Source organism: Ciona robusta, chromosome 4, assembly GCF_009617815.1.
Source record: "Ciona robusta chromosome 4, ASM961781v2".
In the NCBI taxonomy this organism is placed as follows: Eukaryota; Metazoa; Chordata; class Ascidiacea; order Phlebobranchia; family Cionidae; genus Ciona; species Ciona robusta.
This window is the reverse complement of record NC_143238.1, coordinates 6,690,388-6,708,364: the sequence shown is the minus strand read 5'-3', so window position 1 is coordinate 6,708,364 and position 17,977 is coordinate 6,690,388. Positions and strand designations below refer to the sequence as shown.

Sequence of the window (17,977 nt, the reverse complement as noted above, 5' to 3'; positions counted from 1 at the left end):
AATTTTTACTCCTAAATTTACTGTTTAATACTGTATGGTATAGACTCCACCCCTATATTTATAAAATAATTCAACCGTTTTATACTATTTTTATGAAACTTCCCCGCCAAATCTAAAATAACAATAATATTCTGGAACAGCATTCAGTACGTCATAACAAACGAAAACTTGAATATATTTGGATAAAATTTTGCACAATTGGTAAAAATGTCGCAGAAATCGACGTGTGGGTTATCTGTCTCTGAAACTGTGGAAAATCTAAATGTAAGTTTATTCTGTTTTGTACTTATAAACATTATTATTGTAAACTTTATCATAGTTTTTATTAGTTTTGATAAGAGTATATATGTATATAAGATGGGAAATACAATGTCAACTTAGTGAACATAGTGTAACATGAGACAGGTGTTGGTAAAATTTCATATTTATTGTAACTGTATAGTTCTAATGTTGTATTTAGTAATCTCAGATAAAAAGTATGTTTAAGATATTTATTGATTATTTATCAGGATTTCGCAAAACTGTGTTTACAAGAGAATGTTAATTATGAATCTTTCAATCTGACTTTGTGTCTTCAACCTGCCAAAGAATTGCCCCTGCATATTATTAAAACAAGTAGTTTCCAAGAGACAGCATATGGATTTTATCAAGATTTGGAAACTGTGTTTCAGTGTTTTTTGAAAAGGTAATAGTTTAAACAATATTATGATTTGTTGCACTTCTGCATTAAATTTTTATTGCTTGGTGCTTACATTAGCGAGAACAAAGAATAAAAAAAATCATCTACTCACAAAGTTACATATGTGGTAGCTTGTAAGCTGGCACAAATTGTATGAAACAGAACACCTCTGTTATAACCACTGTAGTTGCCTCACCACTAATAAATTACATTCATTCATTCCGTACTGTTGTTATAACAAGGTCATGTTATTTATTTTTACAGCTTGGACAAACAACTCATAGAGGGAACATTGAAAGTTGAGTTGCTTAAGGTTTGTAACAATCGTTGTTCAAATTTAGTAAACTTGCGTTTTACAATATATTTGTCTGTTTAAAGGCGCCAAACTTTTATAAATACAGGGAAGGCATTGGCAGTTAATTAAATGCACAATATTGTACAGCGCGTTTAGTCTAAATAGTTAGAATTTACTAATTAATGCAGTGCAAACAAAACTAGAATTGGTCTGCCCACCCTTTTAACCCAGGTTTCGAACCTAAGACTTGTTACAAGTGTTTTCTTGTTGCAAAGTTTGTTAAAGAAAAAAAAAAAGTTGCAAAGTTTGTTAAAGAAATTCCCCGAAAAAAAAACAGAAGTGTGTAAACGTGGTTGATGTATTCTATCTCTTTCTCAAAACTTTGGTTGGTTTACAAGAAGGAGTATATGCATTGGGGCTTCCCCATTATAAATGTATTCCCGTTGTTACATTGGATTTCTTGAAGGCATCTTATCAACATTGTAAGGTAAGTAATGAACTCCTACAGTGGTTACACTATTAGCTTTTAAAATCTTGCAAATAGTAACTGGTCATCAAAGATAAGGAGACACGTAAGTTAGGTCGGGGTTAGCTATTATTGTGTGGGCTTGTTTTAACAAGAGTTGCAATTTATTGCACAGACAAATACAATGTGAAAAAGATTTAGCTGATTCATATTTATTCTGCAGAACAGTGAGTCAGCATATGGTAATAACTTCTCAATAGCAACGGAGTTGTTGCAATCCTTGTACCAAAAAACTTTTATGGTGCAAAAACTTTTCTCAATATTTTTGAACAAGTTATTTCTGGTTCAAAATGTTGAATCCAAACCTGAGGAAACGGAGGTTTATCAAAACGGTTGGTTTTGATTTTGGTTCAATGCATTTTTATTTTTATGATTCTTAGTTTAAATTGGTCAAGTTGTAAAGTATATAAAAGTCTTGTGAACTATATTTCATGAGGATAAGAATGGTATATATTGTTAAATTATTGTTCATTAAGTTTGTTAAGGTTAAAAGTGAACAAACTTAGCTAGTTCTATCATGTGTAGATACTTCTGTCTGGCCCCTTAGTCTTTAATTTAAGACCTTACACATAGCTAGAATAGCTGTGATGTTGTTTGTTAGGCTTGTACATTGGCAGTCTCAACATTTGTAAAGTATTTACTTATACTTACAAACTTGCGTATATATGTTATACCATCATTGTAACTCAGTCACGTTATTACTTCCTTTAGTTTGTATCAAGTTATTGAATCTTACATCTGTGGTGGATGAAATGGATTGCAACCTTGTTGCTGTTACGTGGAAAATATTACTGAGGTGTGTGTGTGTATTGTGTTTTCTATCAACAGCTGTACCTACATAAATGGTTGTCCAGTCACAAACAAAGTATTTTAGTTGATTGCATACTTGGTTGATTGTATTTGTATTTTGACAAATTAATTTTAAGTTAGTTTGTGAGAGTAATATTACCCATTTTCTTTAGTAATTGTTTTAAGTATTAATCTTTGTAAAAGAAAGAATGTTTAACTATATATCAGTTGTTTTGTTTATTTATTTTACCAGTGTACAAACCCTTACATTTCCCAGTCTGAGAAGAACCTTTGATTTAACAGAATTATTTTTAGTTTTGCAACAAAATTTCAACTCTGTCTAAAAAGTTTGGATCAAGTTGAATTAATTGTTGATAAGTTGGTTTGTGGGTTGAAACATCATCTCAAGAATGCAGCAGGTGTTGCACTACAAGCAATAAATGGTAAACCATTGTTCAAATGTCATATCTTGTGTTTATTTGCTGTTGTAACGATCTTAACTTATTTGAAGTTTCACAGATTTTAGGGTTTATTCAATAAAACTACTTGTTACTACATATCCAAAAACAAAAGTAGATGTTTCACAAATCTATAAGATATGTGACGGCTAATAGATAGCAATATTACAATTGATCTTTTACTTGTGGTTTGACATATATTATCTTGCTCTCATCTTTTGGTGGTGACCTTCATTAATTCAAGATGTTTCACCTGCAGAAAACACAACAAAGGAATTCACTGTGTCTTGTAGAATGGCTTGTTTTTTCATTGAAGGTTTGACCAAATTAATTCAACTTTATGATCCCAACCAAACAATGGTTGCTCGTCTCACTGAGCTTGTCTACTGTGTATTTGAAGATACTTTGCCTATTTTATCAGTAAGTGTTCAGCTGTTTTTTTAATGGTTATTCTTGATTTGATCTTGTTAAAAATGGGTTTCAGACTTAAGTATAACATGTTTTACCGATTAAAATACTTGCTCTTCTGTAATATTGTCCGCTCAGTTCCCCTAACTTTTTCGGGGTATGCATGTTATATTTACCAGCCAATTCTCTTTAATTTTAAATGTTTTTGGATCTTTAATTTGATTTATAATATATATACTTAAATATATTCAGACAAAAGAAGGAGAAGTTGAGAAGTTAAATCCAAAACTTCAGAACCTGGTTTCATTTCACTTTATGGGGGAAATGGAAAAATTTCTTACTTTTTTTGTGGATTGTGATTTATTTCGGAACCAAGTGCTTTGCCAGGGTAAGGACTTCAGTCTTTTATAACACCTTATATAAATCAGAATATTATTGTATATGTTGTTGCTGCCAGATTTATTGTTTCTGAAAAAAGATCCTCAGGCCATTGTTTGTTTTTTAATCTTAAATGACTGACAATCAACAAGGTATAACACAGGAAAAAAGCAAAATTACTGAGGCGGAACATAAATGTACATGATTAAGGAGGGTTACCACTTATATACAATATCATCTAAAAACAATGGTAATTTACCATATGACATAAGAATCTTTTATCAGCCTCTACCACCGAACCCCTTCCAAAGTTGTTATTGTTGCTGAACTTGGTTCGTCCAATCAACTGCTCTCAACATGTATTGTCATGGTTTGAATCAACCAATGAGAAACTTTCAATTATTCAAACTTTCTTTGACATCATCCCACAAGGTAATGGTCGTTTAATGTCTTTGCGTTTCCCATTTGTTTGAATGCTGAATGCTGGATATAAGTATATCTTGAGTTATATTAAATTTTAATTAAGCAGTTTACATGCATTAAGTCTTACTTTTAATTTATGGTGTGGTGTACAATGCAATACTGGACCTTGGCTACCCTTGATGAATGTTTATGACTTCTATATGAATAAATGATGTGTGAGATTTGTGGTTTACATTACTGTATGCTATGTGAATTAACTTTGAGTGTTCCTCATCATTTTACTGTTTTGCAATTTTTTTTCCCAACTATTTATTACAGTCCACACAATCATGCATTTTATCTATTTTTAAAAGGGATACGTATGTATGTAATGTATAATGTTGATGTCTCAAAAGATTATTGACTACACTATACATTACTGAGTGCAATCCTTATTGTTTACAGTATACACGGAACTTTGCATCTTATCCATCCACATCAATAAAGACACTCTTCCTCTTTATGAGGTTGTTGCTTCTCGCCTCTCAGCTTGTGTCCTTGCATCTCCATCTTTCCACAAGGTGGAGATAGAGTTGTTGAATAACTTGCTTTGTCCTCACCCTTATAAAAGTATGCTTGCGGCAGATGTGTGGTGCTTTATAGCAAGGTGGGTTGACAAAGTATCAGCTACTGTTGATGGTTAATGTTAGACAGGTCCTTTATCCTGTAATTGGTTTGCTGATAAGTTGTCTAAAAACTGCTGTCTTCTAAAATATGATCAAGTTAAATTTGTCATTCGTGGTTAGCGGCTTAATTATTTAAAACTAATTGCATGTACTTTGAAGATATCGGTCAACTATGGCCTACATCGTTGTTGGACTTTACCCTTTGGTGTTACATAATTGAAGAAAAGCCAAAAACATTTAAAATTACTGAAAACCTTTCTGCAGGTTAATTCCACCCGATGAAAGTTTCCAACAATTCAAATCCCTTGTTCTATTGTTAAAAAATCTTCCCCATTATTGCGCAACAAAGGCACCATTGTTTGTCCTAGTTGGTCGACTGTTCTCTTTCCTCCTTCCTCACCACCAGGAGGCGATCGTGAGCACTTACTCGATGAAATCAAACTTTGCATTGTGGGAAAGTTTGAGTAAGTTTTTGTTATTTTAACGGCAATCTCGCAGATATCATGATAATAATTCTACAGTTTTGTCAATTTATTACGGCACAAATGTTTTAATGTCCAATACAAGTCAACTTCTGTAAAGTTAATTTTTAGTTACTTTTGCAAGACTAAATACTTTGCTATAACCCATTGAGTACTGAGTGGTGATTAATAAAATTCACAAAGCTGTTCTGGTTACAGTTAGTAGTATTGTTAAATGCATTTGTTTTTTGGACACCTAGCCTTGTGTGAAGTTTATCAATTGATGGCTGGTTCCAAAAAATCTTGGAGGGATTCATTAATTAATTGAGATTTCAGTTTCATTAAAAAAGTTTTTTTTTATTTATCGGACACTTTATTTTTATTCAGGTTCATCCGGCCACCAGTTTTCCGCTCCAATAATGATTGACAGCTGTCAAACTTGTGTGACATTGATTGATGGGTGGGTTGGTAATGGAGGTTGTTTAGGAGATTCATGCGATGTTGTGTCTTGTTTAAATATCACGCATAACTTGTTGCAATTTTCGAATGTAACAGATGAACTACATAAGGTTTGTATCGTTTGTTCGTATCAATTTAAGTTAAAGTGATACCTTATGTTAAACTGTGTGGCCAACATTAAAAGGTTCTTTTCTATTCTACTATCATGGAACTTAAGATTTACCCCAAGACAAAGAGTGCAACTGGTTTGGAGCAAAAGGGGAGCAAATAATAGATTGCCCTCAATATAATAGGCACATCATTGATTCATGTTACGTATAGTATTGTGTAAAAGTTATGCTTCTCATTCTACCCCAGCCTAGTACTATACATGTAATAAAGTGTGTATACTATTTACATATGTGCGCAACAGTAAAAGGTTAAGAAGTTGCCGTGACCAAATATATAACTCATGGTATGTATGGCAATGTGTTGATTTTTTGAAAAATCTGCTTCTAAAACCTTTGTATATTTTCACAGAATCTTTCACTTAAACAATCTCTATCTTTATTGAATGAAACTTTACAAAGTTTGTGGTTGGTTCTGCCGACCAATATACAAGTTGGTGAAGCCATGACTGAGCTGCTGAAACACCTTCTACGAGTCTCAACTTTGTTTATTAAGTGGATGTTCAACTTCAACCTTTCTCTTGTAAGTGATTACCGAAAATTAAGTAAATATCAAAAATTACTTTTTAATTATCAAAACCCATGCGCTTTCAATTATTAAGACATCATCAACTAAATGAAGAAGACTTGGTTAGGATGTTGAACTGTTGGTTTACTTTATTGGATGTACAATATGCTGGCAGCAACTTTGTATGTTTTACCATCGTATTAGAATATTAGATGATTGCATCGAAAAAGGCAAAAAAATATTTAAATATGCGACTGTTGTTTTACATAAAACTTGTGTTAAAAATTGTGTTTATTAAAACCAACCGTTAGACATTATAAATTGGAATATTACAATTTAAGTACCTTGTGTTTGATTTATTAGGTAACTTGTAAAGTTCTAACATATCTTCAAAACCACCCCAATGCTGTGTTAACATGTGAAGTTGCAAAGTTTCTTGTTACTTTGGAAAGCCTGGGATCAAAAATGGTGGACAATGTAAGTAATAGAGATATAGCATAAAGCGGTACATTAAACTTTCAGGTAATAAATCTTCATTATTTAGGAAACGAAGATAAAACTTTGGAAACAAGTTATTTGTGACGCAACAAAGAATTGGTTGTCTCAACACAAAGTTTTCAATGAAATGGAATTATTTTCCCGTCTGACAAGAAATCCTTCCAATATTAATCTCATCTGTGCAGGAAGCAACAACCTGGAACTCCTGAAATCACATCTACAGAGGGTGAGTTGATAACTATAGTTAAAGGTATTTGAATTTCAAAAACGATGGCTAGGATACAAAACTGCACTATCCAGTTTGATACAAACTATAAAGACAGTATTGCCTGAACAAGTTAGTTTTATAAAATGTTTAAAAGTCACTTTATAGCCTTACTCATAGTATGATAAATATTTAGGCCTGTTGTAGTTATGAGTTGAACCTATACAACTTGGTTATTAATTTCTAGAACTATAGTTGCAAAGTATTTAAAAACATCCGAACAAGGCATATTTACTTTTAATGTGTTTCAAAAGTTTCAATAACGTTTCGTACAGCAAGTTTGGTCAGGAATATTAGCTTTGTTTAACCATTCAGCTTATTAGATTCTTATAAACTATGTATTGTCAGATCCCAGTTGAATCAAACACTTCAATTCCATGTATTTATGACAAACACCGCTTAAAATTATTGGAAACAATAATATCAAACACTTCGGAAAATCGAGACCAATTCACAAAATGTTTGCAACAAGTTTTTATTTCACTTCAAATTTTAAAAGACTGTAAACCAAATATGTCGAAACAAAACAAGGAAACTTTACAAAATTCGTTAGAAATTTTAAAAAAAATATTTACCACCACTAACAGTGATTAAATACTTTAAAATAAAGAATCCGCATCTAAGTATATGTAGTTTGATTTGGTTTTGTGGAAAGTTTTGTTAAAGTAAGTTAAGCCTTTTAGTCAAACAGTGACTAATGCAATACGTGTTCACACATTTTATTTACCAATTCATTTAAAATAATATGTGCCCTTTCATTAGAGCTCTGCTCTCTTATAGTGGTTTTAAAATACAACCAATCCAAACTGTAATGTAATGTAACTTACTTTATCCTCGCGTCGCCGGAAAACGACAGTCGTTATCACACGGGTTTAACACCTCGTGCCAGTTTACGAGTTACCATGTATGTTACTTTGTGGGTGATTATAAATTCTTCTTATATGTAACAGTAACATCTGTCTATATGCGTCTTGTTTCTTTATTTATAGTGCCGACAATTTACAGACATTTTACCGACTTTTCTGTGTGTAAGGCAGAACGTCTCTATCTGTGGAGCCCACCACACAACATTCATTCATTCGCAGTGGCTTAAAACAGTTTTTCTGCATGTTCCCTCATTTCGGATCTTACTTCTTCTTGCAGGCCTTACACCAAAAACGCAACTAACATATCTGAATACGACATTTGAATACGAATATGATTTATTACGATTTATGAATCTTTCTAGTTTCACCCGTTGTTATGTTAGGAATGTGTACAAGAATACCACACAGTGCATTCACTATGCGTTGAATTTCTTCATTGCTATTATTCCAAGTAGAAGTACCAGGGAAATCCCCATTAGGTAGACCAGCGTGTTCGAATCCTCGTTCGGCAATTCTACAAAGAAAGTTTGTTTAGTTGAACCACAACACACAATAAGTACAAAGCTCGTCCTATGCTTACCAACACATGTTCTCATATCCTCTCCAAGTTCCAACCCTTCACCACACGAGCATACGGGCTTACCACCCATCATCGTACATACATCGGAACAATAATCATTCTGGAATGCAAGAGTTGATATTGTTTCACTTTCTATCTTATGCTCATTGTAAAGTTATAACATGAGCAACCCACCTGTTCACATGGTCTCGTATCATCATCTATACTTGTAGCAATGAGGACGGGACCAGCAGAAATGATCTTGTACGGATTCGTGGAAGCATCGCGACGTCGACGACCGGATGCACAGTTCTAGAACAAGAAGAATTAATTTTTCATATATCAGTGATATTATTGCTTTGTATTTACAAGGGTATTGCAGGTTGCGTTCAAGTTTTGATCACATATTGTCACTTCACAGTGGACGTATATTTGTTGAGACGAGAGTGTGACGTTGGTCCAGATGAACGATTTGAATTCGAAAGTTGTGTAACTAGAGTTGTGGTTGCGTGTCACCGTTGTATAACTATCAGCAGGACAGCTGTAATGTAAAAAGTTATAATGTTGTGCAAACATGTCAGGTCATTACACATTGAATAACCGGTATGAACCTTTGAGATATTAGATTATAGTTCCTCGTAGAGTTTGGATGCATCGTATTTGTCGCCCAACATCTTTTCGTCTGTAAATTGAATCGAATATGTTATGTGTTACGTATTACCGATACCACGAATCGACACGCGACTAACAATCGCATTGTTCGTTTGTTTCGCATGAAACAATGAATCACTTTGTTTTCTGCGTTTAAACAACAGTTCAATTCGTGCTAAGATAATCTTTTGTTACAACATAACAAACCTGCACAATTAAGTTGCGAACATTAGACGGGATATTAGCTAAGCCGATTCTTGCATAGACGGGGTTTGGTACGCTAACAGTTGACCCAGCAGCGAGTTTCACCGAGAAACTGTTGGAGTAGAACCCAAAGTCGATGTCGAACCGTCCACGAACTGATGTTTGGAAAACTTGTATTTTTCTGCAGGAAATGTTAAAATAATTTGATATTTGACCGAATGATTTGTTAACTCACTGTATTTCTGGGATTATTTGAGCGAAGTTGATCATTTCTTGTGTTTTGAAATCACATGTAATGTTCATTGCGATGTCTTTGAATCTTTGAATCACCGAGGGCCGGTTAAAGCCAGCCTTGTTACGTATAACGTACGTAACAGACAAGTGTGTCCCGTTTGACTGAAATTAAATGGATTAATAGTTAGTTCACAGACTCTTTTGTGATAAATCAATTTTCTGGCCCTACAATCTACACATTATACCTTGTAAACTGCCGGACAGTCAGTCAGATTAAAATGGAAGGTTGGTTGACTGCCAAGTGCTTTACATTTGGATGAGACTGTGCTGATGTCTTCAACGTATGTTGGTGAAATAATGAGCTGGTCGGTTGAACTGGCGTTTAACATCCGCAACATGTCGCTGCTGAGGCTGTTTGAACAAAAATATTAGGTTTGCTTATCCACACACTGTAATAGATTTAGCAACTCGACTGTAGGCATGGAAGTGGCAACCATGGGTAAGTCACTCAAGTTCCCAACACAAGAGAAAACAAGAGAATAAATAACAAAGACAACATACTTAAAACTTGGCGAGATTGAACAAACAATCGGTGGAAGAACAGGGGTAGTGGCAGGAGCGGCGGTTGGAGCTTGGGTGGCAGCAACAATTGGAATCACAGGTTGCCCACAACCTGAAAATTAAAGTTGTGAATATTTAAACGTAAAGCCATATATCTTTCTGTTTAATGAAGGCGAGACTCACAAATGGACATGAGTTGGCCCAATACTTATTATATCCCATGAACCTCTCTAAATGTTAAAGCTTGTCGATTCTAAAACGGCAAGGGCTTTGTCCTGATAAATGAGAGAATTACCCTTGATACTTAAGTCAAGTGTATATATTCATCTGTTAACGTTAAAAGTTTTTTACGTGTAAAAGTAAAGTTGACTCCCATTGTTTCTGTGTTGTTGTTACTCAAGAATGAAACCAAAAGAACACGATTATCAACGGTATGCACTCCAGTTAACGGATTAATGAGTCCTCTTCCTGTTGCCGGATCTGTTATCTATTGTAAAAACAAAAAGCAGGTTTAGACAGGTACTTGTATGTATAGACTGTAGACTCCTGAGCAGATGACAATCTGTTCAAATGCATTTTGTTATTACCGTGACAAAATCCCCGGGTGGCAAGTTTTGAACTCCAGTGTTTACGAATGTAAAGTTACAATTGTCGGATGCGTTGGTAGCTTGGACTGTCCAAACACATAATTGTTGCGGTAAGTAGTTTGTGTTACCGTCGTAGTTGCCTACAGAGGCAGAACTTCCAGGAGTGAGGCTGGGGTTGATTGATGGACACACTTCAGTCTGGTTGTAACCTGCACAAGCGTAATTACTGTTTTTCAAACGTTTGTTTGTAATGGAACACAGTTCAGTGTCCTGTGTCTTAAAAGTAAAAAATCCTTGAAACAATAAACCGATTTTACTTCGTTTAAATACAAGCAATCCATAGCCTTGTCGTATTTATCACTAACTAATGGGCTCACTTGATTTTAGATCGACACAGTCAAAAGTTACATTAAAGCAGCACAAATATTTCCTTCTGAATACCAATAGAATGTTTACTTATTATTTGAAAAGTGATTGCATCGTTCACTCCTGTTCTACAGTCAAGGACGACACCATCTACCAACTTTTCAATGGCAACGACTCCATGACTGAATGTTTCAAATGCTACTCCACTAGGTGTTATAGCCTGTTCATAAAAATTCATAACTTAAAAACATAAAATTCGTTACGTAAAATTGTTATATTTTTAAACTTCAATGTAAATTTCGTAAAGGATCCTTACCGTACAGTTTGCTGTGGGTCCCATTACTAGAGCCACACCTGCGATTGCTCTTCCCGTTGGTGCAAAAAAACGTCGTGTAAACTGTCGGCAATTATCTGAAGGTGTATAGATCACTTCAACATAGCTTACTTCGGAGAAATTCACATTTCCACAGTTAAAAGCGTCAACGGCCCCTGAAGCATCAAATTAAGTATATTCGTATCACAGATAGACCCGTATATTATTGAAAACGTAGGTGGTCATATAGATTCTTTTTCGTCTAACAGTTGTTTTAGTTGTTCTTTGTCATGGCAGTTTTCACATACCTTTGCGAGCAAAGTAAACCTTAACGCTTTGGAAACCCGTTAGCAACTTACTAATCTATACCTTTGGGCTTTGTTTCAATAATGGAATAATAAACATTCCCACTAAAAATAAACTTATTGCAAATATTTGTTTTGCTGGACAAGCTTCGAAATCAGAACATTCCAACCTGTTCCCAATCGCTTTAACGGTTGGTCCACCATTTCCACCCGTACTGTGATCTACTACATTGTACAATAAACAAAGTCCAATTTATAAATGTAAAGCCTTATTTAATAGACTTTTAACTTACAATAAAAAATGTTTGTTATATATTGGTTAAATTTCCGCACAATAATAAACTTTTTCTTCTCACCTTGCAAGTATACGAACACCAGAAGTAATTTTAGAACCCCTTCCATGTTTGCGTCTATACGTGCTAATGATAACCGTTGCGGTGCTCGAGAATATTAAACAAAGGAATGTGTCACCCACCGTATTTCCGTTTACTAATCTCGTGTAATTATTGCATTCTAACAAAGCTTTATACGTTCGGTATAATATGTCTATGGCATTTTGCATTGCTTGAATATCTGTAACTGTTGTCTCCGAATAAGGTCCAACACAATGTCAATAAACGTTTGTAAGTACATTTACTCACAACATGGTTTTGACGAATGTTGTTTTGTTGCAAATTTCATTTTATTTCAATGTTTCAGTAATTTGGTTTTCGTTATCTTATTCAAAGAGAACAATATCAAATTTGCGCATAGTGTTCCTGCTCAAGGCAAATTGCGCCCCTTTATCGACAACAGGGTGTGACACAGCATAACGCACAAAAAACTAGGCCGCCACAAATGCAATACTGGGATAATCTTTATTATTTAAAAACCATGTGATATTCTAGTACGGCTCTCCTGACATTTCTGTCTATATACGTCGTATGTCTTTACTTTATGATGCAAACCATCTACAAACATTTTGCCGACCTTACTGTGTGTATCGTCTTTAACTTTGAAGCCTAGTCGGCGCCGTGGCATAGTGGTTAGCGCGCCTGCCTGTAACACAGAGGTAATGGACACTTAACGGCAATTGCTCCAACCCAGTGGTCACTAATGGGTTGTCCAAATTATCAGCCATAAATAAAAAGGAATAAACCCCCCCCCCAAAAATAATCACCCACATGAAGTAACATAATTGGTAACTCGTAAGCTGACACGAGGTGTATGAACACCCGTGTTATAACGACTGTCGTTTTTCGGCCACGCGGGGATAAAGTAAGTTACATTCATTACATTCAATCATTCCTACCGCACAACTCCCATTCTTTTTAATTTGAGACTGATGATGCCATTTAGCGGAAGTATATTTATCCAACAACTATTGGTTGGACTTGATTTTTGTTTGTTACGTTACACATTACTATATTTCACTAAACAAGAAGCGTTTAACTTTATGAGCATCAGACCAGGGTTAGTTTTGCGGAAATTATTACAAGTTGCCTCACAACTTTCATTTATTCACAGCAGTTTGGGAAAGTTGTTTAACATGTCGCCTGATTTCAGATCTTTCCTCTTCTTACAGACTTTACTTTGCTTACACCAAATACAACCAATATATCTAATTACGACATTTGAATACGAATATGGTTTATTCCGCTTATAGATCTTTCTAGTTTCATCCGTTGTTATATTAGGCATGTATACAACACAGTGCATTCACTATGCGTTGAATTTCTTCATTGCTATTATTCCAAGTAAAAGTACCAGGGAAATCCCCATTAGGTAGACCAGCGTGTTCGAATCCTCGTTCGGCAATTCTACAAAGACAGTATGTTTAGTTGAACCACAACACACAATAAGCACCAAGCTTGTCCTATGCTTACCAACACATGTTCTCATATCCTCTCCAAGTTCCAACCCTTCACCACACGAGCATACGGGCTTACCACCCATCATCGTACATACATCGGAACAATAATCATTCTGGAATGCAAGAGTTGATATTGTTTAACTTTCTACTTTAACCTAATTCTCACTGTTAAGATATAACATGAGCAACCCACCTGTTCACATGGTCTCGTATCATCATCTATACTTGTAGCAATGAGGACGGGACCAGCAGAGATGATCTTGTACGGATTCGTGGAAGCATCGCGACGTCGACGACCGGATGCACAGTTCTAGAACAAGAAGAATTAATTTTTCATATATCAGTGATATTATTGCTTTGTATTTACAAGGGTATTGCAGGTTGCGTTCAAGTTTTGATCACATATTGTCACTTCACAGTGGACGTATATTTGTTGAGACGAGAGTGTGACGTTGGTCCAGATGAACGATTTGAATTCGAAAGTTGTGTAACTAGAGTTGTGGTTGCGTGTCACCGTTGTATAACTATCAGCAGGACAGCTGTAATGTAAAAAGATATAATGTTGTGCGAACTTGTCAGGTCATTACACATTGAATAACCGGTATGAACCTTTGAGATATTAGATTATAGTTCCTCGTAGAGTTTGGATGCATCGTATTTGTCGCCCAACATCTTTTCGTCTGTAAATTGAATCGAATATGTTATGTGTTACGTATTACCGATACCACGAATCGACACGCGACTAACAATCGCATTGTTCGTTTGTTTCGCATGAAACAATGAATCACTTTGTTTCCTGCGTTTAAACAACAGTTCAATTCGTGCGAAGATAATCTTTTGTTACAACATAACAAACCTGCACAATTAAGTTGCGAACATTAGACGGGATATTAGCTAAGCCGATTCTTGCATAGACGGGGTTTGGTACGCTAACAGTTGACCCAGCAGCGAGTTTCACCGAGAAACTGTTGGAATTGTAGAACCCAAAGTCGATGTCGAACCGTCCACGAACTGATGTTTGGAAAACTTGTATTTTTCTGAAGGAAATGTTAAAATAATTTGATATTTGACCGAATGATTTGTTAACTCACTGTATTTCTGGGATTATTTGAGCGAAGTTGATCATTTCTTGTGTTTTGAAATCACATGTAATGTTCATTGCGATGTCTTTGAATCTTTGAACTACCGAGGGCCGGTTAAAGCCAGCTTTATTACGTATAACGTACGTAACAGACAAGTGTGTCCCGTTTGACTGAAAATAAATGGATTAATAGTTAGTTCACAGACTCTTTTGTGATAAATCAAATTTCTGGCCCTACAATCTACACATTATACCTTGTAAACTGCCGGACAGTCAGTCAGATTAAAATGGAAGGTTGGTTGACTGCCAAGAGCTTTACACTTGGATGAGACTGTGCTGATGTCTTCAACGTATGTTGGTGAAATAATGAGCTGGTCGGTTGAACTGGCGTTTAACATCCGCAACATGTCGCTGCTGAGGCTGTTTGAACAAAAATATTAGGTCTGCTTATCCACACACTGTAATAGATTTAGCAACTCGACTGTAGGCATGGTAGTGGCAACCATGGGTAAGTCACTCAAGTTCCCACCCAAAAGAATAAGAAAAACAAGATGGTAAATAACAAAGACAACTTACTTAAAACTTGGCGAGATTGAACAAACAATCGGTGGAAGAACAGGGGTAGTGGCAGGAGCGGAGGTTGGGCCTTGGGTTGAGTTTTGGGTTGAGTTTTGGGTTGGGCCTTGGGTTGGGCCTTGGGTTGGGCCTTGAGTTGGGCCTTGGGTTGAGTTTTGGGTTGAGTTTTGGGTTGGGCCTTGGGTTGGGCCTTGAGTTGGGCCTTGGGTTGAGTTTTGGGTTGAGTTTTGGGTTGGGCCTTGAGTTGGGCCTTGAGTTGGGCCTTGGGTTGGGCCTTGGGTTGGACCTTGAGTTGGTTCTTGGGTTGAGTTTTGGGTTGGGCTTTGGGTTGGGCCTTGAGTTGGGCCTTGGGTTGAGTTTTGGGTTGAGTTTTGGGTTGGTTCTTGGGTTGGGCCTTGAGTTGAGCCTTGGGTTGAGTTTTGGGTTGGGCCTTGGGTAACAAGAGACAATTGGTTGCAACCTGGGAATTAACATTGTTAAGGTTTCCGCTTCATTCCGGGTAAAGGATTTGATTGAGCGAATGCGTGCCCAATACAAAAAGCCAATGCAAGCCACTGTTAATCAATGGGACTTATGCAACCAAAATAAGTAAATATTTTACGTGCGAAGTTGAAGTTAAAGCCCAACCCAGTAACACTGCCATCACTGAGAAAGTACATTGATAGCGCCGTGCTGTTGATGCTGTGGGTCCCGGTAAGTGGATTCACGAAACCTCTCCCTGTCGCTCTGTCGGTTATCTATGGTGAAACATCACAATAACGTAAACTTTATTGCAAAATTACAAAAAAAACATTACAAAATATTTGAACGTTTCCATTGCAAAAAATCACATAATAAAATACTCATTGGAAAAAATCACAACACAAACTTCATTGCGCTATCGCTTTGAACACATAAGCGTATATGAAGAAGGTGGCACACTGGTTAAATTGTAATTACCGTGACAAAGTCCCCAGCAGGTAAAGTTGAGCTACCGAAGTTTGTAAACGTAAAGTTGCAATTGTCCTGGACGTTTGCAGCATTAACATTCCATCGGCAAAACTGACGGTTTGGGTAATTGTTTATCCCGTTATAGTTACCGTAATCAACTGGGTTGCCGGCGACAATAAATGCATCAATTGTTAAGCAGGCCAATGGGTCAAAGGCTGAAAAAATAAGCAAAATTTTCATTATCTATTCGGCCCGTCGCTGCTACCATTGAGCGTCCTTGGGCAAGACACTTAACAACAATTTATCCAACCCAATGGTTACTGATTGATTGTCCAAATTATTAGTAATACATAAAAACAAGAATAATAAAAAAGACTCGTCCAAAAATAATCACTAACAAAGTAATATATGTGGTAAAAACACGTAAGATAGCTGGCACAATAAAAGGTCTCTTAATTTTACGGGAGTTTGTAATGAATAACCGATCCTATATACCTGTTACTGTAAGGCGAATTGATGGATTGGAGCCAATTATTTGACAAAATATTCCCATGGTATTCGCAGTGGTCGAAAACAGCCTATGTTCCCCAACACCGATTATACCAAGCTGTGGTGAAATGCCGGTTGCTCCATCTTTAATCTAAATAAATAACTAAGTTTAAAAACGAATTTGCCAACGAAATGAAAGTCGGGAAAACCCGCATATGGGGTTATAAATACACCTATATTCATACAAGTTTCCATCAGTTAACAACGGTCTTAACAAAGACGCCGGGTTACGAATGGAAGATATATACTTTAAATATTCTTACTATAAACGGGTCGATAAAGCAAACATGGACCATCATCTTATCCCCCAATCTACTGCATCTAATTAAATTTATGTGCTCACGTACAGTTACATATATATTCTTTATTTATACTTACCGAACAAGTAATGTTAGGCCCCAGTTGTGACGCAAAAACGACAATCCTTTCGCTTGGTAATGCTCGAAAAATTCTGCTGAAAGAAGCGCAGTTATCAGAAGCTCGATAGTTGACCACAGTAGACGTAAGGTTGGCGTCTTGTTCGCTGCAGTCAAAGGTGGCTATACTCACACTCTCTTGAAAGTGAAACAAGAACTTATAGAAAAAAATTATTTAATTCATATGTATAGTAATGGGAGAAGATGGGACACCTTATCAATTTATTTTCTCGTCCCGTTTGGTAGTAAACAAAGAAGTTTAAAAGAACTGTAAAATCGTGTCATCACAACTTCCATAGATCGTTGTTATTTGTTTGAAACACGATCATGATATTTGGATATTATGTGCTAAAGTGTCCCAACTTACCCCACATACTATCATTATTGTAGTAGGGTGGGGGGATATGGAACACCCTTTTATTTAGTTGCGAGATACTTTATAATTTAAATAAATTAAATTGCTTTAATTATTATCTGAATTACCTTTAGTCCAATAAACACCGGTATTTTAAATCAAGCTATTCACACGCTACATACAAAATAACTTACCTGTAATTAATACAAACAGCAACGCCACCCTGAAAAAAACGTCCATTGCGCCTGTTAATAGATATGAAATACTGAACACTTAACGAGGTCCGCAATTACTTATAGAAAAATCTTTCATTGTGTTTATTTCCGTTTCGAACAGCGCTGTGTCTCCGGAATCTATTGTTTAAATGTGTGACATGTTATATCATCATGTCCTAATTAATTGGATTGCTCTTATTGTCTTGTACACCTTTAACGAAACCGGTTTATCATATATAGGTTATATGTTTGAACAATCGTAACTTATTTACCCCCGCATGGCTTGGTTATAGTTATAGTAGATTTTTTTATGTATGGCTGATAGTTTAGACAACCCATTAGTGACCACTGGGTCGTTATAACACGGGTGTTTTGTTT

The 17,977-nt window shown here is 35.8% G+C and overlaps 3 protein-coding genes across 4 annotated transcripts; 1 reads left to right on the top strand and 2 right to left on the bottom strand.

Moving 5' to 3' along the window:
* The first annotated feature begins 104 nt into the window (after window positions 1-104).
* LOC149737164 (FIGNL1-interacting regulator of recombination and mitosis-like) lies at window positions 105-7,791 on the top strand. Its single transcript, XM_089876002.1, has 17 exons — window positions 105-264; window positions 510-685; window positions 944-992; window positions 1,312-1,461; window positions 1,664-1,832; window positions 2,212-2,296; window positions 2,605-2,732; window positions 3,007-3,167; window positions 3,408-3,543; window positions 3,819-3,965; window positions 4,401-4,602; window positions 4,886-5,085; window positions 5,470-5,651; window positions 6,061-6,231; window positions 6,580-6,693; window positions 6,761-6,940; window positions 7,328-7,791. Exons 1-17 carry the CDS (start codon window positions 208-210, stop codon window positions 7,571-7,573), a joined length of 2,553 nt encoding a protein of 850 aa, XP_089732128.1. The 5' UTR covers window positions 105-207; the 3' UTR covers window positions 7,574-7,791.
* A 372-nt stretch (window positions 7,792-8,163) lies between these two features.
* LOC149737163 (uncharacterized) lies at window positions 8,164-12,143 on the bottom strand. The gene is made up of 14 exons (XM_089876010.1): window positions 11,982-12,143; window positions 11,324-11,496; window positions 11,098-11,227; window positions 10,642-10,850; window positions 10,406-10,541; window positions 10,055-10,166; window positions 9,739-9,904; window positions 9,495-9,655; window positions 9,263-9,440; window positions 9,016-9,086; window positions 8,774-8,945; window positions 8,600-8,716; window positions 8,426-8,525; window positions 8,164-8,359 (listed from the first exon to the last, which is right to left on the bottom strand). Exons 1-14 carry the CDS (start codon window positions 12,025-12,027, stop codon window positions 8,262-8,264), a joined length of 1,869 nt encoding a protein of 622 aa, XP_089732136.1. The 5' UTR covers window positions 12,028-12,143; the 3' UTR covers window positions 8,164-8,261.
* A 1,094-nt stretch (window positions 12,144-13,237) lies between these two features.
* Window positions 13,238-17,680, bottom strand: LOC149737162 (uncharacterized). 2 transcript variants are annotated; one of them, XM_089876006.1, is made up of 14 exons: window positions 17,579-17,680; window positions 16,992-17,167; window positions 16,560-16,704; window positions 16,074-16,279; window positions 15,736-15,871; window positions 15,135-15,594; window positions 14,813-14,978; window positions 14,569-14,729; window positions 14,334-14,514; window positions 14,087-14,157; window positions 13,845-14,016; window positions 13,671-13,787; window positions 13,491-13,590; window positions 13,238-13,424 (listed from the first exon to the last, which is right to left on the bottom strand). In XM_089876006.1, the coding sequence occupies exons 1-14, from the start codon at window positions 17,622-17,624 to the stop codon at window positions 13,327-13,329; spliced, it is 2,235 nt and encodes a 744-aa protein (XP_089732132.1). In that variant the 5' UTR covers window positions 17,625-17,680; the 3' UTR covers window positions 13,238-13,326. The 2 variants fall into 2 exon arrangements, with proteins under 2 accessions (XP_089732132.1, XP_089732133.1); XM_089876007.1 differs by having other exon boundaries at window positions 16,992-17,186; window positions 17,579-17,647.
* Window positions 17,681-17,977: the final 297 nt, after the last annotated feature.